This window comes from Engraulis encrasicolus, chromosome 20 (assembly GCF_034702125.1).
Source record: "Engraulis encrasicolus isolate BLACKSEA-1 chromosome 20, IST_EnEncr_1.0, whole genome shotgun sequence".
Classification (NCBI taxonomy): Eukaryota; Metazoa; Chordata; class Actinopteri; order Clupeiformes; family Engraulidae; genus Engraulis; species Engraulis encrasicolus.
The window spans coordinates 12,520,778-12,546,421 of NC_085876.1; the positions used below are offsets into that span (position 1 = coordinate 12,520,778).

Genomic DNA, 25,644 nt, shown 5'->3' on the forward strand with positions numbered 1-25,644 from the left:
AAGCCACATGTAATCCATATTCAGAAACGTTATGAAGTCTGACATGAGTCATATACAACATGAGAACACCGCCAAATGATGTGCATGACTGTGTGTGTGTGTGTGTGTGTGTGTGTGTGTGTGTGTGTGTGTGTGTGTGTGTGTGTGTGTGTGTGTGTGTGTGTGTGTGTGTGTACGTATGGACGGACAGACGGATGGATGGAGAAGAAAATAATGCATTAATATAGCCTGCACATGCATGTACCTTTTCTGTAAACTCTTTTAATGTTAACGTTGGTGTGGTAAAACATTTACCAGCAAATTAAGGACGAAATCGTTGAACTGTTGGTGCAATCTATATCGCCTAATGTGAGTAAGAGAGTGAGCGAGTGAGTGAGTGAATGAATGAATGAGTGGGCAAGTCTGTGTGCTGCTGGGCAGAATAGAAGTGACTCATACACATGATTCGTGCCATGGAGGGGTTACCATGACAGTCGCATGTGCGCTTGACAAAATAAATAAATTAATAAATAAATAAAAGAAAGAGATTCAATTCAATGGCAAGCCAAAAAAAACCCGAAGCATTGTCAGCTTGCCAACACCACTCAGCCTTGTGACGAAGTTCATTACCAACTGAACACCAATGACAAGCTAGTAGTAGAACCTGAACGACAATTAGTTTACTTTCTTTTCAGAAAATGTAAGTGCACATATTTGAGAGGGCAACAGATAACTACTGCTCTGTCTTTGCGCAGTACTTAGGTTCAGCTTTATAGTTTGTAGTTGATATTTAAAATAGTAGAGACTCACTGGGGACTGTAAAGATGAACTGCTTTATTATACCTTTATTATGATTATAAGTATAATTATTAAATGTTATTAGTGTATTATAAGTATATTTTTGGTAGGTACTTTTATTGGATTTGGTAAGCAGCCTTTTCAGATGGATGAGAAAGCCCTCTTCCAAACACAAAGGAGGAGAGTTTCTGTAGTGAAAAGGGTTCCTAAAAGAGATTTTTTTTAATTGAAAAAAAAAAGTCTTTCTGTGGTACAACTCTCCAGCAAAGAGGGTTGAGCAATGCAAGGACAGAGGAAGAGGAGAAACAGCAGTTTGTGTGTGTGTGTGTGTGTGTGTGTGTGTGTGTGTGTGTGTGTGTGTGTGTGTGTGTGTGTGTGTGTGTGTGTGTGTGAGAGAGAGAGAGAGAGAGAGAGAGAGAGAGAGAGAGAGAGAGAGAGAGAGAGAGAGAGAGAGAGAGAGAGAGAGAGAGAGAGAGAGAGAGAGAGAGAGAGGTGGATTAACGATCAAGAGGGTCAAGGGAAATGCTGGCTCAATTGACTTTCACCTTGATGCAGGAAACACCCACTACCACCCATCCCACTCACTCTCACTACTGACGCGCACACACACAAACACACACACAATCATACACGCATGCATACGCACACACACATTCTGACTCATTGTCACACTAAAAACGGTACATAAGCGCACGTTTCTCACCACTCCTCTCTTTCTGTTCTTATTCTGTTCTTCTACAGGTAGCTTCCACATTTCTGTCTGAGTCTTTCATCTACACTCACCGGCCACATTATTAGACACATTTTTCCAACTGCTCATTGGGGCAAATTTCTAATAAGCCACTCCTATGCTGGCAACTCAATGCATTTAGGTATGTAGACATGGTCAAGACAATCTGCTGCAGTTCAAACCAAGCATTAGAATGGGTAAGAAAGGTGATTTAAGTAACTTGGAACGTGGCATGGGTGTGGGCAGTAGATGGACTGCTCTGATTATTTAAGAAACTGCTGATATACGGGGATATGCATGCACAACCATCTGAGGGCGAAGTTCTGAGAGCAAAAATGCTTTGTTGAGGTCCGAGGAGAATGGCCAGAAATGTTTGAACTGAGAGTAGAGCAACAGTAACTCAATGAATGGTATGTAAGTATGTATGTAGCCTATGTATGTATGTATGTATGTATGTATGTATGTATGTATGTATGTATGTATGTATGTATGTATGTATGTATGTATGTATGTATGTATGTATGTATGTATGTATGTATGTATGTATGTATGTATGTAGCCTATATACTGTATGTGTACGTATGCACTGTATGTATGTGTGTATGTATGTATGCTACTGGAAACGTTCCCCTCGGGATTATTAAATGATACTCTCTCTCTACTAGAGGAGTATCTCTTCATGAACACACAGCGCACATCAAACCTTGAGGCAGATGGGCTACAGCAGCAGAACACCACATCGGGTGCCATTGTCAGCTAAGAACAGGAAACTGAGGCTACAGTTTGGATAGCCCCACCAAAATTGGACAAGAGAAGATTGGAAAAAAACATTGTCTGGTCTGATGAGTTACGCTGTGACACTCAGATGGAAGGTACATGTATGACATTGTTCCCTTTATTTACATGTACTTGTGTTAGTGGCCATGACTACGTATGGGCCCTTGCATGTCCTAATACTCATATTCCCTCTTGTAAATTGCGGCCTGTCCTTTGCGCATGTGTGTGTGTGATCTAATTTAAAATCCTCCGGGCCTGGGGCAGGTTAAGTGTTCTCCTCTCACGCACTCAAGGACAGGCCGCAATGTACAAGATGGATCGATTCACAAAGAGATCCATTTTAATAGCCAACTCATTCAGGATTGCCACACTTATGTATGCATATACACTTACTTACCATAGATGAAGTACTAGTGCGGACAAATATATGAGTGCTATGCAAGGGCCCATACGTAGTCATGGCTACTAACACACGTACATGCAAATAAAGGGAACAATGCCGTACATGTACCTACCTCCAGGTGCAAAACTGCTCCTTTCAGGTTATTGTATTTACAAGAGACATATCCTTTATGATGCCATATTGAAGGTCTCAAAGGAACACTTTAGCACGTACATAATGGAACACATACGCATACCGTCCCAGTGACAAGCCAAACCCACTGAGAGCATTTTCACGCTTGGTCCCTTTTAGCCATTTAAGCAAACTCAGACCTGCAACTATTCTACGCATATGTGAACGCTCCAAAGTGCACCCAGACGCCTCGGAAGTGAACCGTACTGAGACCTTTGTTGGCGTGGTCTCTGTACGGTTCGCTTACAAGCCCTGACAAGTTACACCTGTGACTAGGTAGGCCTAATCACTTAAGGAGCGAAGTCTACTAGTAGACACCCGTTAAATTCACCCCCCTATACCTCACTCCCATCCGGGTCACGGCGCCAAGGTAACTGCACTAGTTTGCCACTTGGGGCTCGAACCCGCGACCAGTCAATGCTCCAGTTTGGGCATGGGAGGTACAGGACGATACCGCTGAGCTAAAAGTCCAGGCCGATACTGCAGATACTGAATGACACTTCGCCAGGGAGGTTTACCAACATTCTACTGCCAAACTGTAGTTGGCATCCGTTACAAGTCCAATAGCCTACTGAGAAGAGTAGAACAACAAGCTGTTCTGACAACAGCTGGTCATGGGTAATTACAATACTGACCCATATATTCAGGAGAGATCCATGCACCGTGTGTGTGTGTGTGTGTGTGTGTGTGTGTGTGTGTGTGTGTGTGTGTGTGTGTGTGTGTGTGTGTGTGTGTGTGTGTGTGTGTGTGTGTGTGTGTGTGTGTGGAGGCAAGCAACGCACAGAGTAGAAATTGTGCAACAGAGAATGTCACAGGATAGGCTACAGAGGATAAAAAATCATATTGTGTAACAAAAGAGGTTAAGCAGAGGTGCGTCCCCTGCCGGTAGGACTGTGTACTGTCAGTGCTGCACGTGAGGATTCTTGCAGAATTCATTAGAAATATTTGGCATGACAGGAGGCATATGTATTCCATGTCAATCAAAATCCATGGCGTGGATTTCTTATAATGGAATTATGGCACTGGAATGAATAGGCATTAAAGTCAAAGGGTCTTATATGTCATAAAAACATTGTAATAATATTAGGCGTATTACTTACTATACTACTATGATACGCCTATCACTTCTAAAAGTGGATACATTCGGCTTACAACACATTCATTAAGTGACATTATTTGGACAAAGATATGGTTATTCTACTTACTCTAACTCACCCCTTGGTTTATGCAGCAATGAAATGTTCCTGTAGTTTTCATAAAGTGACTAGGCTAGGCTACATCATGAAAGGCAGAAGTTGTGCGCAGGTTATTCCGGGGCAGTCGAGGGAAATCGCCTCTGGTGTTCTGCTGTCGCCAACTCTCCTCCTCAGCACATTTCAGCATCAGTGGTGGGCTACTGCAGAAGCTGACTAAGGTAAATTGATTTTGATTTTAAACTTATTTAAACGGACTAATTCTTGTGGGAATTTGTCTATCGCGATTCGTAGGCAGTGCGTAAAAATGCAATGACAGCGATAAATGCATGTCTCACTGTAGCCTAGAAGGCAGCAAAATGCCGCAATATCGAACGAGGCATAGCTGCTTTACTAACAGCTGTTCCAGACAGAATGTGCCCTAAGTGAAATATAAGTCAGTCATGCATGCATTGCGTTTTGTACTACACGGTAGTTAGACAGACTACATAATTTGAAAAAGCCTAATAAAATGGTCGGTGGTAGTGATAAGACGAACAGAAAAATAATATCTGATTTTGTTGTGCGTGACAACGCGCGTGCAATAGAGATTGGAAAGAAAGTGTTTAAACACCCAGCCTGTGAATGAATGGATGCAGCATGTCATAGGCTACAGTGAGTCTGATTCCTTTGCATTTGATAATCCGGTAGATGCCGGGTGTTACGGTGAAAGACGTGAACCAGCAGGACTTTGTGAGGGCGCTCTCTGCTTTCCTCAAAAAGTAAGACTTACTTTTGCCATACCGTCTCTGACGAGTAGCCTAGGCTACATCATCGTATCCTTGTCTTTGTCGTCTTGAAGAATTCATGTCCACGTTATCCTAGAAAAGAAATGATACTCGAGCGATATCGAATAACAACTGCCATGCAATTAAAACGCACTCTGACCGCTGACAGGTCTGGGAAGCTGAAAGTCCCTGAATGGGTGGACACGGTGAAGCTGGCCAAACATAAAGAGCTCGCGCCCTGCGATGGTAACTGGTTCTACACACGAGCAGGTATGGGAGCTTACCTTGCTGTTGAATACAATAGACAAAGACACGTGACATTGTGGCCATATGCTATTTTATTTTGTGTCTAATAGTTTAATAGTAATACGTAGGCCTAAGTAGGCCTATCATGCACTACTCAATGTAGTTCTAATTAAGTTCTAATTAATATTCAAACTCATTACATCACTCAAGGTAGGTCACATAGACAAGGTCACATAGGCCTACTGCTTAGGTCCCCAACTCTCCCAGATAACTCTGGTCAGCTCAACAGCAGGCAAATTTAGCTAACAACCAAACATAATTTCAATACTTAATATAATTCAATATAGGCTACTATAGCCTATGGAAGATAATGGTACAGGTCCACCATTAGCTGTGGACTAATAGTTTGGGTGTTGGTATCAGAAAGGTCAGGTTTGAAATTCACCTTCATCCATGCATGGAACCAGGGACGTGCACAGGAATTTCAAAGGGCAGTTGCTCTAACCTGAAGAAAGGGCAACCCCCCCCCCCCCCCCCCCCAAAAAAAAAAAAAAAACATCAACAATGAGCGGCCTTCAGAATTTTTAGGAAACTGCACCATGGGTATTATTATTTTTAGTAGTAGTAGGCCTAGTAGAAGTAGTATATTATTGTCATAATTATTCATATTTTTTATTGTATAGTATCCTGAATATGCGTACCATATGATATAACATGCTAGTTTTTAAACATGTAGGCCTACCTATTAATCATATCAGAGATGATCAGCCTTATGCCCACCTGCCCTAAATGTCTCCTGATCCACATTTCCTCATGTGTGGTATGTGGCTGCCCCTAAATTAAATGAAATTATGAGAAAAAGCCTTGATAGTTTTTAAACCTGTATCAGTCACAGAGATTATCAGTCTTATGCCTACCTGCCCTATGTGCAGAGGTCTGTGGCTCTGAGTCATCCTCATCTTAAATTAAATGAAATGATGAGTAAATTAATAGGCTAAATATGAGGATGCTTAATCAATTAACCCACTGTCATCTTTATAATCCTTGTAGCAGCCAAAGTAGACTTTAAGTTATAATAAATAGAAATAGTTAAAAATTGTTAAAAAGATCATTTAATTTGAATTTGAAATTTAATTAATAGGCATATTCCATGATTAAAATGATGAATATTATATAGGAAAGCTAAAACAATAAGAATTCACAGGTTTAGGTCATTTGTTGGGTCTTTTGTAGCCTATATTAAAAATGTGTACTGTCGCTTTAAGAATGGACGAGCCGGCTTTCATTTCAGATCGCAAAGAACCGTGGCGTGGGAGTACCAGTTCTCATATGTTGCTCTGAAGCTCCGAGCTTCTCGCAGACTTTATAACCTTTTATTTTCATTACAGATATTTTAGTTAGTTCATGCACATTTTGTAGGCCTATGTCTTGAGAAGAACAGTAAACGTCAGTTATCACGTGGAGTGGATTTATTTCAATTACATGGACATTGACAGTGGAAACAGTAGCCTATCTTTGGGTCGGAGAATAGGCTATATCAGCGTAAGAAAACGCACTTGCCTAGCGGTCTCACCAAGATCAAACCTCTACAATCCTGAAAAAGATTCTCTGCCTCACCTGCACCTGTTCATTTTTTTCGCAGCCAACTCTGCAGAGATGTGCTTCCTTTAGCTAGCCTACCCCCTTAAGTTCTCTCTTGCTTGATAAAACGACATGTCATCTGCATGTTTCTTAGTTGGGTTAGCCTTCCACAAAACAACCTGAGCCATGTAAAACGTTGACTGCAAGCAAGATAGCTGGCTGTCTTATTCCCCCAATATCTGAACGTTATTGTCAGATTATTTAGGATGTCAGATTATTTAGGATCAAACGTCCTAAACTCGAGATCGGCTTTAAGAGACATTAATTGTGATCATGCAGTTTAATAGGCCTACTGTATAGTCTGCTGTGTTTCCAGCTCACCTCAGGCCGTCAGGGCAGTCGCTCTACTCCCACGACATCTTCGACATATTTTGCGTCTCTGCCCTGGTCGCATGCATGCTTGTTCCCAAGTAGAGCTGCGCGTGCCCCCCGCATCGCGCATGCTGCCTCTCCCTTTGCCTATCTCTCGAGGTGCAGGTGAATCTGAATTTGAAAACTTAATTTAGGAAGCTTCAATCAAAAATACGAATTGCAAAGCAAATCAATTGAAACATGAAATCTTAGCCTATTTTTCCGAGGCATATCTACAGCTGGCTGTCGGGTTTTTTTTGCTACCTAAACGTGGCGCTGGCTGGCTGTCAGATGTATGATAACTAAAAGTTCTAAACTCAACATTGTATTAGAGAGGTTGATTGTGAGCATATTTTGTACCCTAATATGTAGACTGTGTGTAGGGCTCTAGCCGACACCCAGGCATCTTCAAAATCTTTCGTGTGTCTTATAGGCGCTCAAAGCGCCTGTCGCGTGCCTTCTCCCTCCCCACCGGAGTTGTTGCGTAGCCTACCTACCTCACATCGCTCGTGCCCATTCTCGACGGGTCTGATGAATTTGTATGACTGACTTAAGTCTTTATTGTACAAAACTTCAATCAAAATTATGAATTATAAAGAAATCAAATGATATTGAAATATGAAATTATAATTGCCATATTATTTTACCTTCCCTTGGAAGGGCAATATCAGCCAATGTGGGCAAAAGGGCCGTTGCTCGGGCACCGTGGGCAACTATGGTCTGCACGTGCCTGCATGGAACCGCACATTGCTTTTATGCTGTATCTAAGTAAATGTAGGCCTACTTGTCAGTGAGTAAACGTGTCAGCTTAAATATTAAGTGAACCAGAGTATATTGCTTTATATTGCTGACGAATGCCTTGTGTCCTCTGTGCCTGATGTGTGTCTTGCCTGCGCTGCAGCGTCCACAGCGCGACACCTGTACCTCCGTGGCGGCGTGGGAGTGGGTGCCATGATCAAAATCTACGGCGGGCGGTGCAGGAACGGGGTGTGCCCCTCCCACTTCAGCGTGGGCTCCAGGAACGTGGCGCGCAAAGTGCTGCAGGCCCTCGAGGGCCTCAAGATGGTGGAGAAGGACCCCAACGGGTAAAGGGTAGAGCTGGCCACTTAAACAAAATGATAATCACCATCATCAGCAGTGTAATCAATAATCAATATGTAGTGATACATTAATCATCAAAACTGCACAAGCACTTGACTGTAGGACTTGGTTTATTTATTATCACTGCTATACAGTAGGCCTATATTTTGTTAACATTTGTACATGTAAAAGTATGTTACCACATTGGTCATTGGCACCTTATTGTAAAGTAGAGTAGAGTAGAGTATCGTTTATTAATCCCCGAGGGGAAATTAAGGTGTCAAGTAGCATACATACAGAAATACAGAGGGCATTACACACAAGACATTACACACATCATTCCACATATATTAACCATGTAGCTCACTCTCTCTCTCACACGCACACACACACGTGCAGACAATATGTGATTGTCCTGTATGGCTGTATTGAAGAATAACTCGGTTGCAGTAAAGCAAAGTAAAAAGGGGGTGTATCATCAGTCACACCCAGGCATAGGATAGGAGTCCAGGAAGAAGCACGGGTGGTGGGGATGGAAAAACAGCACGGAGAGCCAGATGCAGATAAGTGTGCAGGTGTTGGACTTGGTTACTTTATGCAGTCCAGTCTCCGCTATGATGATATCTTTCTGTGTGCTGTTGAATGGCCCAGGGGACAAAGGACCTCCTTAGCCTGTCTGTCCTGCAGGAGATGGTGCGAAATCTGTAACTGAACAGGCTTCTCGGGTTGTCAAAGACTGGGTACAGGGGGTACTTGTCATTGTTCATTATAGAGTCGAGTCTGCTCAGTGTCCTCTTCTCAGCTGTGGTAGTGAGAGCCTCCAGTTCTGTTCAGCTTTCCTCACCAGCCTGTCAAGGCGTCCAGCATCTCTCATCCTAATGCTGCCATCCCAGCATGTAACAGCATAGGAGAGCACGCTGGCCATGACAGACTGAGTCTGTTACAGACATTGAAGGTTCTCAGCTTCCTCAGAAAGTAGAGCCTGCTCTGGCTTTTCTTGCACAGTGCCTGTGAGCATACCTGCAAACTCGTCACCTTTTGGTGACAGTCACCTTTTTTTCCGGCCAATTAGGTCATTCACGTGAATAGAAATAGAACCCCCGCTGTACACTGTCACCTTTTTGTCTTTGACGAGTTTGCAAGTCTGTGTGAGTTAGCAGACCAGTCCAGTTTATTGTCCAGGTGTATACTCAGGTACTTGTATGTGCAGACTGTCTCCACTATCTCCCCCTCGATAGAGACAGGCACCAGGGGTTGGTGGTTTGCCACCATTTCTTTGGTTTTGGTGGTGTTCATCTGACACCATCTGAAGTTCTCCACCAGTCCCCTGTACTCCCCCTCCGCCCATCTTTAATGCATCCAACAATGGCGGCATCATCTGATATCTTTTGCATGTGGCAGGTCTCTGAATTGTAGTTGAAGTCAGGGTGAACAAGAAAAAAAAGACTTGGTACAGTATGCAGGCCAAATGGATTGACTCAGGTGATGAGGGGTTTGAATGTTCAGGAATGCAATTATAGGCTAAGTGATTTGTGAGAGCATGGTGAAGTTAATTATGGGCATTTCTGGGACAGAGTCAACAAGTGTGAAATCTTTTTACTCCTCAGAGGACGGAGGCTCACTCCACAGGGCCAAAGAGACTTGGACAGAATCGCTGGGCAGGTGAGTTGTACTGTGGACTATAGTTACTGTACATGTATATGAATACATACATACAATATGTACAATGTACAGTACGTACTACTGTGTTGGTATTAATGACAATGAATTAAATGAAATGTCAGTTACAGAAAATGGACAAGACACTTTTTTATTATTTGGTGTTATTGCTATTGGGTGCTATTGGTGCTATTGGGATTTAGATGAAACACTGTAGAATCTACCGTGTAAATGATGAAAATGGCAATCAGCATTTCAAACATTACAATGGAACTTGATGGGGCCTACATGTAAATAAGGCTGTATCATTCACATCAAGACAGTAATGAGAAAAAACGGAAAGCAGCCTTTAATGTTCTTGAAGGTAACAACACAAAAAGGAGTGATTAAAAAGTTCATGTAATATCAGTGTAATAGTGTTCTAAGTCTTCAGCAAACAGAAAAGTGTTCCATAGGTAAAACGGCCTGTACTAACCTAACAATGCACACAGATTTAACATCAATTTCGCCTTAAACGTGCACTGTGCAGAAAATGGTCAAAAAAGGTACTGCAACTATGCTGCTCATTGAAATTGGGTTGCCTATTGCCAGATTTGATCTTTTTCTGAGAGTTTACTTAGAAAGAAACTAATATTTTCTAGTATGGCCCAAGTACAGTCATTTTTACAGCTAAAAATGTCTATTTCTGGAAATTCAAAATGGTGGACCATGGAGAAGATCCCCCTTTTCATGTACAGTATATCACGAAAGTGAATACACCCCTCACAGTTTTGCAGATGTTTGAGTATATCTTTTCATAGGAAAGCATTACAGAAATGCAACTTTGACACAATTATTAGTGACCTTTTAACAACATATTTAACCGCTTAAATTTCTTGTTCACTCAGAAAAAAACAAAATACACCCATTAATGTTTGAACATGTACTCACAAAAGTGAGTACACCCCAGATTAAAATCCGGTAGAGAAGGGGCTATGTTGGCTCGAATCGTCTCGAAATGAAACAAAATGAAAAGGGATGACAAGGGAGGTCATCAGTGTGCGTTTCAACCTTTCTTTGCATTGAACTTTTACATTTTGAGTCTGCAGCTGGGTTAAATAGATTGGTGTGAGATTTGAATGCAATCCTATGGAGAATATCATGATTTGTTTCAGTAGTCACAGTGCATGTTGACATGTATGTTTCTTTTAGGTGTATTTCAGATTGCCAATGTTGACAGCATTCATGCATACCCAAACCATGTCAGTCCCACTACCATGCTTGGCTTATGAGAGGATACACCTTTTTTGTAAAACTCACTTGTTTACCACCACACATGCTTGACACCATCTAAAGTAAATTTGTTTATCTTGGTCTCAAGAGAGATGAACAGACCAAGGATATGGATCACTGGAACCATGTTGTGTGATCTGAAGAGACCAAGATAAACAAATTTGCTTTAGATGGTGTCAAGCATGTGTGGTGGTAAACAAGTGAGTTTTACAAAAAAGGTGTATCCTCTCATAAGCCAAGCATGGTAGTGGGACTGACATGGTTTGGGGATGCATGAATGCTGTCAACATTGGCGATCTGAAATACACCTAAAAGAAACATGCATGTCAACATGCACTGTGACTACTGAAGCAGATCATGATATTCTCCATAGGATTGCATTCAAATCTCACACCAATCTATTTAAGCCAGATGCAGACTCAAAATGTAAAAGTTCAATGCAAAGAAAGGTTGAAACGCACACTGATGACCTCCCTTTTCATTTTGTTTCATTTCGAGACGATTCGAGCCAACATAGCCCCTTCTCTACCGGATTTTAATCTGGGGTGTACTCACTTTTGTGAGTACATGTTCAAACATTAATGGCTGTATTTTGTTTTTTTCTGAGTGAACAAGAAATTTAAGCGGTTAAATATATTGTTAAAAGGTCACTAATCATTGTGTCAAAGTGAAATTTCTGTAATGCTTTCCTATGAAAAGATATACTCAAAAATCTGCAAAACTGTGAGGGGTGTATTCACTTTCGTGATATACTGTATGAAAAGTGCAATTTTCCCAGTCATAATGAATACTTAGAATTTGATGGTGGTGGTAAGTATTCATGAAAAAGGTAACATTAGTGAATGGGTAGCATGAATTCTGGAAATAAACAACTAAAAATCTTACACAGTGGAGCTTTAATAAGGTAAAATAACTATATTTCACCTAATATATTCAAATATGCTCTTGTGCATGTGTGACCTTAGGTTGCAGCTGCAAGCAAGAAACAGTGATGTGCGTCCCAAACGAGGATCATCATGGAACTAAATCTTCTCCGACCACAACCTCCTCCTCCTCCTCAGATGTGCATGTTGTGTGAGGTTGTGTAAAACTGGTATGGAATTCCACGCTGTTGAAAACCCAGTCACTTATTGGCAGAGGGGGACAGACGGGGATGAGAAAGCAAAAGGCCCACCGTGTAAAAGAGCTGGAAAATGTATTCTTTCTGCCTGTTCCTATCGGCACCAAGTCATTTAGGTAGTTATCATTTCTAGATTCAAATTCAAAGATTTTATTGTCATTGACCAAGAGAAAGGAAGTCAACAAACATCCATCAGGAAGAGTGAATTGACTGGATAAAAGATGTGTCCAGTATCTAGGTGAATTGTTTGCTGTGCTATGTGGCCAGTCTTTTACACTCTGAAGACAATATGTCCGCTCTTGCTCAGGGGAAAATACAGTATTGTAGCCAAAGGTATCCCAGAGGAATATGATTATGTATTGAGACTAATTAAGTAATAATTGCCTGCTCAACCTCGACCAACCTTACTTAATGAATGCCTTCTATCAGAGGTGGAAAACTGGATTGACAGTGCAAAAGTCCTGCTTACTGTAGATGTTCCTTCTGTGTGGTCATCACAGGTGATTTCACTAATTAGCTCACCCACCTGACTGAAGGGGTGTGGTAATGTGGTCATTCATCTGGTTCATTGAATAAGCAGGAACAAAAATGTGGCAGGGTTTTTACTTTCTTTTTTCACAGTTTATTCCACATCTGCCGACTATCAATTTAATGTCATGATCTTGTCATGAAAGGCAGTACCATAAAGATGCAAGAGTATTATACGGTAAAAAAAAAAAGTTATGCAATAGAGGGAGAAATGTGGTTAAAAGTGGTTAAAAGAATCTCTGTCTCAATGGCTATTGGTTGGGCAATAAACAACATGTTTTGCAAAGCCACACATTTTGAATGTATTTCTTTATTATAATACATAATCATTGACCAACATAGTTGGATCGTAATGACCACAAGGACCACATGGTTTCGGTGCGAGAGTGTTTATATAGTTGCAGAGGTGTACAGTACAGTATGCAGAGTGAGAGAGGGTGCATTTAGTTGCTGAGAGTAGTGTCCAGAATGCGCGCACATCCAATAGTGCTGGGTCAAATAACAAACGTGAAGAAAATGAAGAAACATTTGCACCCTGCTGCTGCTCACTGATTTATTAACACGTTTCGACCTCAACTGGTCTTTGTCAGGTGTGTGGTAGTAGGCATGTGCTTAGTTGCTGTTCATGACGTTCTGGATCCAGCTGTTGTAGCGGCAGACGCGGGCGTAGACACTGGGGTGACCCTTCATGGCACACTCGTAGCCCCAGGACACCACACCCTGCAGCTGGCCACCGCACACCAGGGGGCCACCGGAGTCACCCTGTGGAGTGGGGAAGGAGGGAACACACACACACACACACACACACACACACACACACACACACACACACACACACACACACACACACACACACACACTCTCATTATGTCCTGATCAAAGATTCATGCATTGAGTGTTCACACTACATACACAAAATCCATACATAGTGTACCAGCACACTGCATGTACTGCTGTGGTCTCCAAATGGTGGCCCACGGTCGAGATCCGGCCCGGGGATGGCAAACGCTTGGCCCGCCATGAGTTTGGAACAAATGAAAACATACAGTATATGTGTGCTACCTGTGGCCATCCAGTCGGGTGATTTGTTTGGTCCTCAGCCTCATTTGTGCTACATAATTTGGCCCTTGAGGACCACTGATGTACTGCATGCGCTTTAAAGGAGCATTCCTGCCATCTACAGGTACACTATACTGTATGTCTATGCCCTGCCCAGCCAATGCGTACATTTTATAGAGTTAGTTAACACCCGTAGTGTCAGTTCTAACCTGTTGAATGAACACAGATACATTTAATAGATGTATCACGTTCATCATGTCTTATTATTAAATGAAGTTTTCTTGTGTTGCAGACATAAAGTTTTAGTAAAGTTTTATCCTTGACATGTTTCGACCTTGTAACTTCTGTCTTCATCACCCCTAGTGTTGTGATTACATTTGTAAGAGTACTTCTACTTTACTTAATCTCGGTAAAATACCCGGCGTTATAAATGTCCTGTTACCAGAATGGCAATGGCCGAGTCATAGGGCATTACTACAGGCCCTCTGTTACGTCATAGTGGAGTAATACTATGGTAATGAACCTTTCGATGAATATCACAGTGTGCCACTGGTGGTATCGCGTCAGTGTTGCCAGATGGAAAGTGCTGAATTATCGTACCAAAAGCTCAAAATTATCGTTTTTGGGGGCTTTTTGGGAGGAAATGTAAATGAACTGAATGACAAATCTGAAATTATCGTACGTCATGTTTTTTTGATCGTACAGAGGACAAAATGGACAAAATTATGGAACAAATACGATAATTATCGTACATCTGGCAACACTGTACGGCGTACATTATGGGGCTATACAACTGTGCTGTATATGACATGTTGTATGTATGACCTGGCAGCTGCTGGCTCCTCCGTGCATGAAGCCAGAGCAGAGCATGTTCTCGGTCATCAGGTGAGGGTAGGCGTTCTTGCAGATGCGGTCGTCGATCATGGGCTGATTCAGGCACTGCATGCGGTCAGGCATGACGGCTGATGGGGCAGACGAAACACACACACAGAGTACAAAATGTTATCTATCGTTTTATCCAATGTGTTATAGTTTTGCAGTGCTTGAAGTGGGGGGCAACTCAGGGGAACTCAGTTCCCCCACCTCTTTATTTTCATGATCAGAGATCCTGCACAAATCTTGTGCGCCACATTGTATAAGTGGCGAGGGTTCCTTTACTTCTTTTTGGATGATAAGTTTGCTACCCACTTCCGCCCCCGGTGACAGTGTTGCCCCATCCGGAGACCATGCAGGGCTCGTCGGCCACGGGGCAGCGGCTGGGCAGGGAGACGGTCTGCACGTAGCTGTTGAGGCGTGCGGGCTGGCTCAGCTTGATCAGCATGATGTCGTTGTCCAGGTTGGCGTTGTTGTAGTTGGGGTGCTTGATGACCTTGGACGAGTAGATGTGCTGCTCGGTGCCCTCGTTGGCCTGGAAGCTGTGCTCGCCCAGACGCACCAGGATGCGGCTGAAAAAAAACAAACAAAAAAAACACTTAGAGAGTGAATTTAACATGTCGTACAGTGTTAAAAGTTGTAGAATACCAAAACACCAATCTTTGTAGTTGAAATATCTTTATTTTAAAGGGCACAACAGACACTTTGCGTTTCAGCATGAAGCCTTCGTCAGGTTAAAGAGACGCACCAGGATGCGACTGCACAGTAGCAAAAAAGTGTTAATTCAACAGTTAGAGAGTTCATTTAATATCTTGAAAAGTGTATTTGGTCCCAGTGTGTCAATTTGAGAAAACACATGGACTGCAGTATAGAGTATTTGCAACGCTGTGGAGAGTCAAATTACTCTAGCATGGAGTCAAAAGTCAGGGTAAAATTCTGTAGGTAGACACTGTAAGTAAGTAGCCTGGGCGAAAAGCCAAGAGTAATCCGTCTCCGTGGATGGTGGGAGATGGTCTGATCTTACTCTGCCATTTATATTCATTGGAGTTCCGAATTCAAATTAAAACCCATATTATGCTTTATTAGCATGACTGTTACGATATAGCATCGCAAAAGCATACAAATAACAAAACAAAAGTGTGCATATAGTTACCTTAACCAATCAGTAACGGACCTCGCGGGTGAGTTTTGCGTCACCACTCTCAACTGTTTGCTGAACACTGAGAGAACCGAGCTCGAGGCTTTTGCCAAACGATGTGCGGAGCCAAAATCTTGATCTTTGGGTGGAGTACAAACAGGCCCAGGGAGAGAGGGGAGGGCAGAATTGGGGACCAGAACTGATGCATGTAAATAACTTAAGATGTTCCCTGTACACTGGAGTACAGCTACTGCTACCACTATCACCACTACTACTACTACCACTACTACTACTACGTAATTTATCATTTTTCAAAGGATCAGCAGGACATTACTGTACGTGTACTTACAGGCCGGCTTGTACGTGGCTGTGAACAGCAGCCACAACCCACTTGGGTTTCTGGAGTAAATAAGCACTACTACAGTGCTCCTACTACTACTACTGCTACTACTGCTACTGGCTAATTGATCATTTTTCCAAAGGATCAGAAGGACACTATTGTACTTACGACTTGTAGCAGTGAGCAGCAGACACAACCCACTGGCTGGAGATGAGGGATCCACCACAGAAGTGGAAGTATCCGTCACTCAGGGAAGCCTGGTAGGGCACAGAGTGCCGAGAGCACTCGTAGCCACCAACGATCTTCTCATCCTCGGAGGCCCCTGCATGGGCAAACAATACAGCCCATTAGAATCGTAACATGAAAAATGAAGGAAATGCTGCTCCGAGTCGTTGAAAAAAATCCCATTTTCATTTTAAATGTGTCTTGCTGAATTATTTAAAAACCTGGGGTGCATTTCTCAAAATAACTACACTTTCAAGAAACACAACCCTGATTTTGGGTTTAAACCGAGATATACTGTATATAGGGGTCCACTTTAGGTCAGGTCATCACCCCCAGTGACCCATTTGCTCCGCCCTTGTATTCATGTGTCCTAATTATAAGTGGTAGAATCAAGTCTGCTTTACAGAGACAAAGGGGCATATACATACTACAAACGTAACTTTACTTTCTAAAGGGGGTACTGTGGTGCATTGCGCTAATGCACCCTACCGTAAACGGCCAATTTGCTCATGGGGACCCAGGTTCGAATCCTGTCAGGGCTATTTCCCAGCCCCAGACCATCTCCTCCTCTCCTATTCCTTACCCTCTTCACTGTTACCTAAAAAGCCCATAAAAATATTTTTGAAAATATTGTTACAGATTACGAGTACTCACATGCCACTCCGAGCAAAGCCAACAGAATTAAAGTTTTCATGTCCACGTCGGTCTGGGAGCCGTCCCGTGAGAGTCCAGGGCATCCCTCTTCCTTTATATACTGTAAGCATGAAGTTTTTATCAGTTTTGTGTGAAAACGACAGGTGCACACAGAAGCTTCGGTTGGTCCGAGTTTGTGTTGACTTACACCTATGGCAAGTTGCAGTGTCTGCGGGAAAGCAAATCATTTACAGTGGCCTGAGAGGGCCCCGTGTTTTATCAAAGATATTTTGTTTGTTCATAAGTATTTTTGACGCTCTGACGTGTACGGTGAGATAATAAACATGCAAGCCAATGGAAAGGCTTTTTTTATGTGGACAAATCTTCTGTAGATGACTGAAAGCCAACTGTGTTAATGGAGACAGGCAAAGTGGACAAAATATACAGTATCTACAGTATACTACAGCAAACATAAATAATAATGTTTACAAAAAATAAAAGTCAGATCAACAACAAATCCAGAAACGAAGCCCCCACAGATGCGTATAGTATGATCCAGAAGTACTTTTTGAAACGTACAGTGTAGCAAATATAAACTTTAAGACATGGCCCCCACTATGCTCCCACTATTTTTAACAGAATGACAATGACCAAGTGGTAATGTATGACCACCAAGTGGCACTACGGTAGTTTTAATCAGTCTTCTCAGTTGCTATGTTCCAATACTCGTACTGTCCGCCCTTTACGCACTGTGTTTGGGTACGCAGGGTGTTCCATTTCTAATCGCGACGGTAGAGTGTACTGTAAATTACCCGGATATCGCCCCCAAAACGGCCATTTTTCGAAGTGTGGAGTTACTGTACACTTTTCGCACTCAACGGCCGCCATGTTTGTGACGTAGTTGAGTGTCAGATCTGTCAAATGGTTTAATCTCCGTGATAACAGCATAGCTTTGATTCCAAAGACAATCGCCATGTGTATTAGAGGCAGGGGTACCTTTAAAAAGTGTTAGCATAACAAACAGTGCCTTCCATGTTGAATTGCATATTGGCGGTTGGTAAACTCGGATGACACGCGACCAACCGTCATTTCCGTTAAGTGTATCAGACAGAACGGGAATCGGAATGTACTCGCCTCGTGAATTGCGGAGGGTGGAAAGGGTACTTCACTGCACTCAAACAAGGTAGCCTACACAGTACAGAGGGTGAATAATAGAACACACCAAGTGACTTCTGCAGCGTTCCAAAGGTGCATTATGGACCTTGGTAATAACGAAGCAATACCTTTGGCCTCACTTTAAGCAGTGGGTGGAGGCTTACACAGGCTGAATTGAGCACCACCTAGTAGCAAGTGATTAAAATGCAACAATTAGCCTAAAATTTCTTACTTATCTAAATTGTTTAATTTTACATTTAACTGTATATTTAGTATTATACATATTATATATGACAGAAAATCACAAAAGTAAGACAATTATATATAATTAGATTAGTTAGTATTAAAAGTATATCATGATGCATCAAAAATCTTGAGATGTTCAGTACATTTGGAACTCTGAAAATCACAATAACCAATAGTAACGCGAATAGAAATGGCGGGTAATATCGTGCCGCCTGTTTCTGGAATTTGCTTAGCAATTAGGCTACTTAAGTAGACGAAGGTATACTTGATAATGCTTGCTTTATAATTTAAAAGATAGCAGTATTATGACAGGATGATATTTGTAATTGTAATAATAATAATAATAATAATGCTTGACATGAATTATGCTAGCTTTACTTGCGTACTAACATTTCGGCTATACCATTTGCAACCTATCATAGGTTATTAGCATCGGTCAACAATATTTTCTGGTCAAAAGCAGTTAGCATTAACAATATCCATTTAATACTTACCTAGGAAGACCTGATGTGACATGTTCTTTCTTCAATCCAACAGGACCAACCAAATATTGCAGATTGACTTCCAAACAAACTCTAGACCTACTAACTTCAATCACATCTAGCATAGTTCTAATTCGATTAGGGAAATGATGGGCTCAAGTGCACAGCACATTATCATGTCCATTTGTGGGTTTCCGGTATGAATGTATTTTGTATGTTTAAAGGTGCACTGGATCATATTTTTTAGTAGTTAATTTCCAGAATTTCCTGCTGCCCAATGCCCATTCACAAATGTTAGCTTTTCCACAAATACTCACCACTTCCATCAAGTTTAAGTATTCATTATGACTGGGAAAATTGCTCTTTACATACATGAAAAAGGGGATCTTCTCCATGTTCAAAATTTTGAATTTCCAGACATTTTTAGCTGCAAAACTTACTGTACTTTGGTCATACGAATAGGCCTAAATATCAGTTTATCACTTCATAGATATTCATGAAAAGATCGAATTTGGCAATGGGCACCACAGTTTCAATGAGCAGCGATAGTTACCTCCCCAATCCTACACAGTGCACCTTTAAACACGTAACGAAATGCCCTCTCTGCCTTTCCCAAGCGAGAGCGCGTCGTTATCTTTTGTGTCTCCTACATTTCCCATGCAACCTTGCTATTGGGGAGTGGCTATAAATACACCCATGTTCAAGTTCAATGGCGGTGAGATGATCAAACAAACAACAGCCTGAAGAGTGAAGACGAGAAGAAGAGTGTGCGCCATGGAGGTGTAGGCTACTTTAAAGATGGCCATTTAATTGTAAAAGACTTTGCTAACGTTTCCTAAGGCTGCGTGCCGAGAAAAGGATCAGACGGGCAAGTCATCAGCGGAATCCTCGTTTGCTCGCCTACTCGCATGAACCAGGGCGTCTCCGGAGAATTTGGATGCGCTGTTCTGCCAAAGAAACTCAAGAGAAAGAACAATCTCTTGGCGGGGAATGCATTGGCCACGGTGTAGTACGGGGGCGTTGTCTGAGGACACGAGTGGATGGAAAATTAACTCCCTTGCGCATGGTCATTGGTCAGTGGGTGCGATGGATGCCATTTTCGTACTCCCTTGCACATGGTCAGTGGGGGCGACACCATGATGGATAATTTGTGGCCAAGTAACGGCAGCTGTTGGTCAGCAGTAATTGCTGGGGGTAATTAAGGACAGCTGACAGACATTCACGCTGTCCTATGACCTGTTCCACAGTGAATAACATTTCCGTACTCCCCTCGCCATCATTTCGTACTACGCTGTTATGACGTGAGTAAGCCCTCTTGTCTCAAGCCTCTTTGGTTCTGCCATGAGCGTGGCTGGCAAGGACCTGGAGGTTTCCCACACCAAAGTCAAGCTGTCTGCAACCCAGACCTGAGCAACGACGTGTAAAGGACGGTAAAAGACTCATCTCTGCGCACCTGGCTCTCTCCTCTCGCTCTCAACTCTACTGCTGCTGGTCTCTCACCCGCCTCCGTAAACCATCTCTCCGTTTCCATTCACACACACGCAACGCGCACACATACACGCTGATAACACAGGACATTATCCTTTTTTGTTTTGCTTTGAATTTAAAAATAATGCTATGTAAATAATTTGAAGAGTGCACTACTAAAAAAAACAACAAAAGTATCTTCTGTGTGGAACTTGAGTTATTGAGTTGTTGCCTTATCACTGGTTATTTATTCATTGTGGGACGGTAACAGGTTAAACCGACGGCAGTGTTCTTCTCGCTGCCTGGCGCCCAACTCAAAATCATTTTAAAACTTGAAATATAGTCGGTGGCACCGTTACAAACAGCATTTAGGACGAATGGTAAATTGTCAACAGTCTAAGACCCCACCTCAACCTGGGGTTACTAGGTTACTATAATGCTACTACCGAAATGTAATGAGTTTATGAGGTCTGCTTCAAACCACACATCCAGTTTTACATTCTCTGGTAATTGGTGAAGAAATCATAAATTCTGCTCGGGTACACATATAAGCACAACTGTACGTACAGACAGACAGATACATACATAGCCTACCGGTAAAACATTTTTTTTTCATGTGAAATACATAGTTTTACCTTTGCTACACAAAGATGTTAGCTCGCGGGAACACGCAACATCATTCCAGTCATAGTGCGTATGTAGGCCTAGATCTTGGGCAGAGTAAAATCTGTTTAACACATGCACTGCAAGACTATGCTTAGTTACAGCAAATATAAAGTGTGTATAATATACTGAGTATATACTAATATATACTTGTTATACCTAGTATAATACAGTATTTTAATTTTTTTTTAAAAACATATAGATAGCGAAAATGTGTGTGTGTCTTCATGACTTCTCCTCCTATGAACCATGTTAGCCATAGATAAATGTTGTCAACCATCTGTTGTCATAAGTGCAAAAAACAGACAAAGCAGGCAGACAAAGACAGCAGGTAGCAGGCAGACTGGCCGAATCCCATGTCTAATCTCTACCCCTACGCCTACGCCTTTCCCTTGGCCCTCGCCCCTTCAAACGGAGCAGAGGGGTAGGAAACGCAACCTCTATGAATTGAGACAGCCCTTCAGCAATCACTGAATGACACCCATATCATGCAAAAAACAGCTTATCCATGGTTAAACCGACGATATTGCTTGTAATTACTCGTGCGACAATTTAAAAAAGGACATCGGTGTTGCAAGACCCTCGCAACTCCTTCACGACTTCCCTGCATTATGGTGGACGTTAATAGCGATTTTCTTCACGTCATGGACACGCCATTACACATTGGGACAATGTTAAACTTAGAACAATGCAACAATTATTACGACTCTACAACCATAAATTACGCCGAAACATACTTTCGTGGTTGCCGCCTTTTTAAAAATGCATTCGCAATGCATTTGGGGAAATCGGTCTTACCCCTCCTTTTGAAGTGTGCCTTCGGAAAATCTCTGTTTGAAGGGGTAGAAAGGTGTAAATGTGAATTGGGACGGCTCTAGCCCTTCACGTGAACGTGCACAAACGGAGGGGAAGGGGAAAGGCGTAGGGCTAAGGGGTGAAATGGGATTCAGCCAAAGTAGTAATTTCCCTAAGAACCTCAATTTTCTCACTGGGAACCCCTAAAAGTGATCTGAGCACAAAACTTATCAAAGGAGCTACCGTATGTGACAAATTGGTTCTTGTAAGGTTCTTCAGTGAACAGAACCAGTTCTTTGAGGAACCTTCAGTCACCCCTAAAAGGTTCAAAAAGGTTCTAGAATGTTGAGGTAGCCTACACCACTTTTTGTTTCGCCTACTGAACTCCTCGGAGGGCATGTGATTTACGATTACCATTTATTGGCCAGAAAGTATAATTTGGTGTATACATTAGCCCATAGCCAATCGTGCCAGTTGTATTCTAACAAACGACAAGATGGGGCACCTAAGTCATGCCCTCTACTTCCTGGTTCATGGGGCAAGAAGTGGCAAAAAATTGAATGGAAGTGAACGTGGCAAGTCGTGGTGGATTTGTGGTGCATAGGTGGAGGTCCAAGGTTTGGATTGGTGTCAATAACACTCATTTTCAAGCCCAGTAATTATTATTTCACTCCCCCTGCCCCATGAACCAGGAAGTAGAGGGCGTGACTTAGGTGCCCCATTCCTTTTGTCGTGTAATACGCATCTTTGAACCCCTCTCCGCTCTTGGATTGGCTCCCTACCTCAGGCTAGCGCTTTGAGACCATAGCAACCCCATGTGAGTCGCTATCTGATGTACACATACCTATCCATTGAAAAATCAGAAAAAAGGAACACTTTGAAGTGGTCTCTCAATTTTTCACATTATTACATAAGCCTTGTGTGTGCCTCATTCTTTTACTTTTTAGTGGCTCCACATCTCCTTACCATGAAAAACGGACAAACAGTCTTCTTTGTCACCAGCCCGATTTAAATTATCAGGCTGGTTTTGTGCCCAGTGTGTATAATTAAAAGAGGATCCATCACTCCATAGCCAATTGTCCTCCTAAAAAGAGCAAGAAATACACTATATAATATATTGTACTCATTAGTCACAAAAATTACTACATTTGATCTATAACCTGGGCCCATCCATATTTACACATATTTTTTGTGATCAAGCATATTGCAAACTGAATTGCCCAAATGGTTGAATAGTTTACTCTCTCATGGCCAATTTCTGGGAAAAGTGCTAGAGATCTACCAGCAGAAATTTTAATTACCTGAGTGACATCTGATCCTCCGATCCAAATTGATGTATGGATGTCGAGAGAATTCTCTATGAATGCTTGTTCTTTGGAGCTGTGTATTGAGGCCAAATGCCCTCCAATTGTAACGCAATGTTGCTGTAAAAACAAGTCGCTGGGTTATTTTGGGAATGGATAATATTCCATTAAAATGATTTCGTTACTGTACATCTTATATCGAACACTTAACTCTCAAATGTCACAAAACTGTATTGTGGTGAGGCTAAAAATAGGCATTTGATGGAATAGAAATGGAATGATGTGGATTATAGTTTTTAATACAAACCCCAACTCCGATGAAGTTGGGACGTTTGGTAAACAGTGAATAAAATCAAAATGCTATCATTCTCGAAACATTCAATCAAGTATGAAACATTCAATATTCATTAGATGGAGAATAGTGAAAAGACAACATATTAAGTGTTAAAACCGAGAAAAAATATTGTTTTGGGGACATATGTACTCATTTCTAATTTGATAAATCCAACACGTCTCAAAAGAGTTGGGACGGGGACAATAAATGGCAGCAAATGTCGAGGAAGACTAAAAAAAACCAAAAGACAACACTTAACAGTTAAATACATTAACCGATTGATGAATTTATATAAAAACAATGTTAATTCCTATCTTGGACATGATTTCACCAGCTTAAATGGTGGGTGTATTCCTTGTCATGTTTTGCAATGTTTTCCTTTCTGTAGTGCTTACAGTGTGACAGTTCTTGACCAAAAGCCCACCATTTTATCACCTGCTGGTCCTTATGATGGAGCCAAACTGTTAAAACATAGTAGAGAATGCAATTTGACCTTACTATGTGGCAGTAATCGAAGATCTCCCTTCAAAATATAATGCATGAGTGGCTTTTCATGCTGTTTAAAACCCATTTATACCATTCAGCAGCACTGTATTTAACTCTACAGATGAGTGAGAACATCTTAACCAATGCACTACTGCACCCGCATGCCATCATGGAGGCTGACTTTTGAAAGCTAGCACTAACACAAGTTGGATGGTCCATTGTCACTGTAGCACAGGATGTGCAATGCTCTATTATTGTCAAAAAGAATGGACTTGTACAACTTCTGCCGACTTCTGTAAGCAAAGGACAGTTTCCATGTCTTCTGGGTCTATTTCAAGTGAGCTCAGGTGCTTAGGAGAATGTTACACCCCTGTATCATTTGCACGCATTGATTAGGCATTCTCAATATGGTCAATTTTCAATAGCTCTAATTCCTGGAGTGCTAGAGTGAGACTACAGCCAATATATATTTAATGATATCATGAACCTATACAATGATATTAGTAACAAAAATATGTCTTATATACACTCAATCGTGGTAAATCAAAGGGAATTCAAAAATGTATGTAATAACTATGGTAACTAGACTGTCTGTGCAGTCGCCTTCGACTGCTTAAGGTATATCCCCGAAACGCGACGCTTCCAGTCCCCAATCATTCCTACCACTCCCGTCCACCTTTTCATGAACGTTTATGATAAATACAAAATATAAAATAAATATATTTAATATCTATACATAGATCAATGACGTGCATAGGCTTAAAACCAAATGATTATTTGTAATTATTATAAATCAGTATTACATGGTATTACATATTGTTACACTGGTTATTACACTGTACCTGGTATTGCCTATTTTTACACTGGTATTACAGTAGTATTACATGGTATTAAATATTGTTACACTGGTTATTACACTGTAGGCCTACCTGATATGGTAGATTCACTGAAATGGTGAACCATTAAATTAAGGAGTTACCGTGCAAATCAATCCACCCAGTCAGAAGTTATGGGCCAAATAAAAATTCCACCATTTTGAAAGTGTTGACCTCCAAACTCGAATCAGTTCATGAACCTACCCTGCAGCATTCACACACCAAATCTGGGACAAATCCATCCACCCGGTCAGAAGTAATGGGCCAAACAAAAATTCGGCCATCTTGAATTCGGCCATCTTGAAATTGTTGACCTCCAAACTCGAATCAGTTCATGAACCTACCCTAGAACATTCACACACCAAATCTGGGACAAATCCATCCACCCGGTCAGAAGTTATGGACCAAACAAAAATTCGGCCATCTTGAATTCGGCCATCTTGAAAGTGTTGACCTCCAAACTCGAATCAGTTCATGAACCTACCCTGCAGCATTCACACACCAAATCTGGGACAAATCCATCCACCCGGTCAGAAGTAATGGGCCAAACAAAAATTCGGCCATCTTGAATTCGGCCATCTTGAAATTGTTGACCTCCAAACTCGAATCAGTTCATGAACCTACCCTAGAACATTCACACACCAAATCTGGGACAAATCCATCCACCCGGTCAGAAGTTATGGACCAAACAAAAATTCGTCCATCTTGAATTCGGCCATCTTGAAAGTGTTAACCTCCAAACTGTAATCAGTTCATGAACCCACCCTAGAGCATTCACACACCAAATCTGGGACAAATCCATCCACCCGGTCAGAAGTAATGGGCCAAACAAAAATTCGGCCATCTTGAATTCG

At 41.8% G+C, this 25,644-nt stretch overlaps 2 protein-coding genes across 4 annotated transcripts; one reads left to right on the top strand and one right to left on the bottom strand.

Annotated features, from left to right (window-relative positions):
• Positions 1-4,185: 4,185 nt before the first annotated feature.
• Positions 4,186-12,969, top strand: LOC134435728 (small ribosomal subunit protein eS19). 2 transcript variants are annotated; one of them, XR_010032075.1, is made up of 6 exons: positions 4,186-4,272; positions 4,742-4,812; positions 4,988-5,088; positions 7,958-8,148; positions 9,744-9,798; positions 12,033-12,050. XR_010032075.1 is itself a non-coding variant. In XM_063184775.1 (6 exons), the coding sequence occupies exons 2-6, from the start codon at positions 4,742-4,744 to the stop codon at positions 12,057-12,059; spliced, it is 438 nt and encodes a 145-aa protein (XP_063040845.1). In that variant the 5' UTR covers positions 4,186-4,272; the 3' UTR covers positions 12,060-12,969. The 2 variants fall into 2 exon arrangements, 1 of the variants encoding a protein (XP_063040845.1); XM_063184775.1 differs by having other exon boundaries at positions 7,958-8,141; positions 12,033-12,969.
• A 285-nt stretch (positions 12,970-13,254) lies between these two features.
• On the bottom strand, positions 13,255-23,211 carry LOC134436281 (trypsin-like). Of its 2 annotated transcripts, none has more exons than XM_063185420.1 (6): positions 23,093-23,211; positions 17,005-17,104; positions 16,294-16,447; positions 14,963-15,219; positions 14,600-14,736; positions 13,255-13,477 (listed from the first exon to the last, which is right to left on the bottom strand). In XM_063185420.1, exons 2-6 carry the CDS (start codon positions 17,042-17,044, stop codon positions 13,328-13,330), a joined length of 738 nt encoding a protein of 245 aa, XP_063041490.1. In that variant the 5' UTR covers positions 17,045-17,104; positions 23,093-23,211; the 3' UTR covers positions 13,255-13,327. The 2 variants fall into 2 exon arrangements, with proteins under 2 accessions (XP_063041490.1, XP_063041489.1); XM_063185419.1 differs by lacking the exon at positions 23,093-23,211 and adding an exon at positions 20,969-21,051.
• Between the last annotated feature and the right edge of the window lie 2,433 nt (positions 23,212-25,644).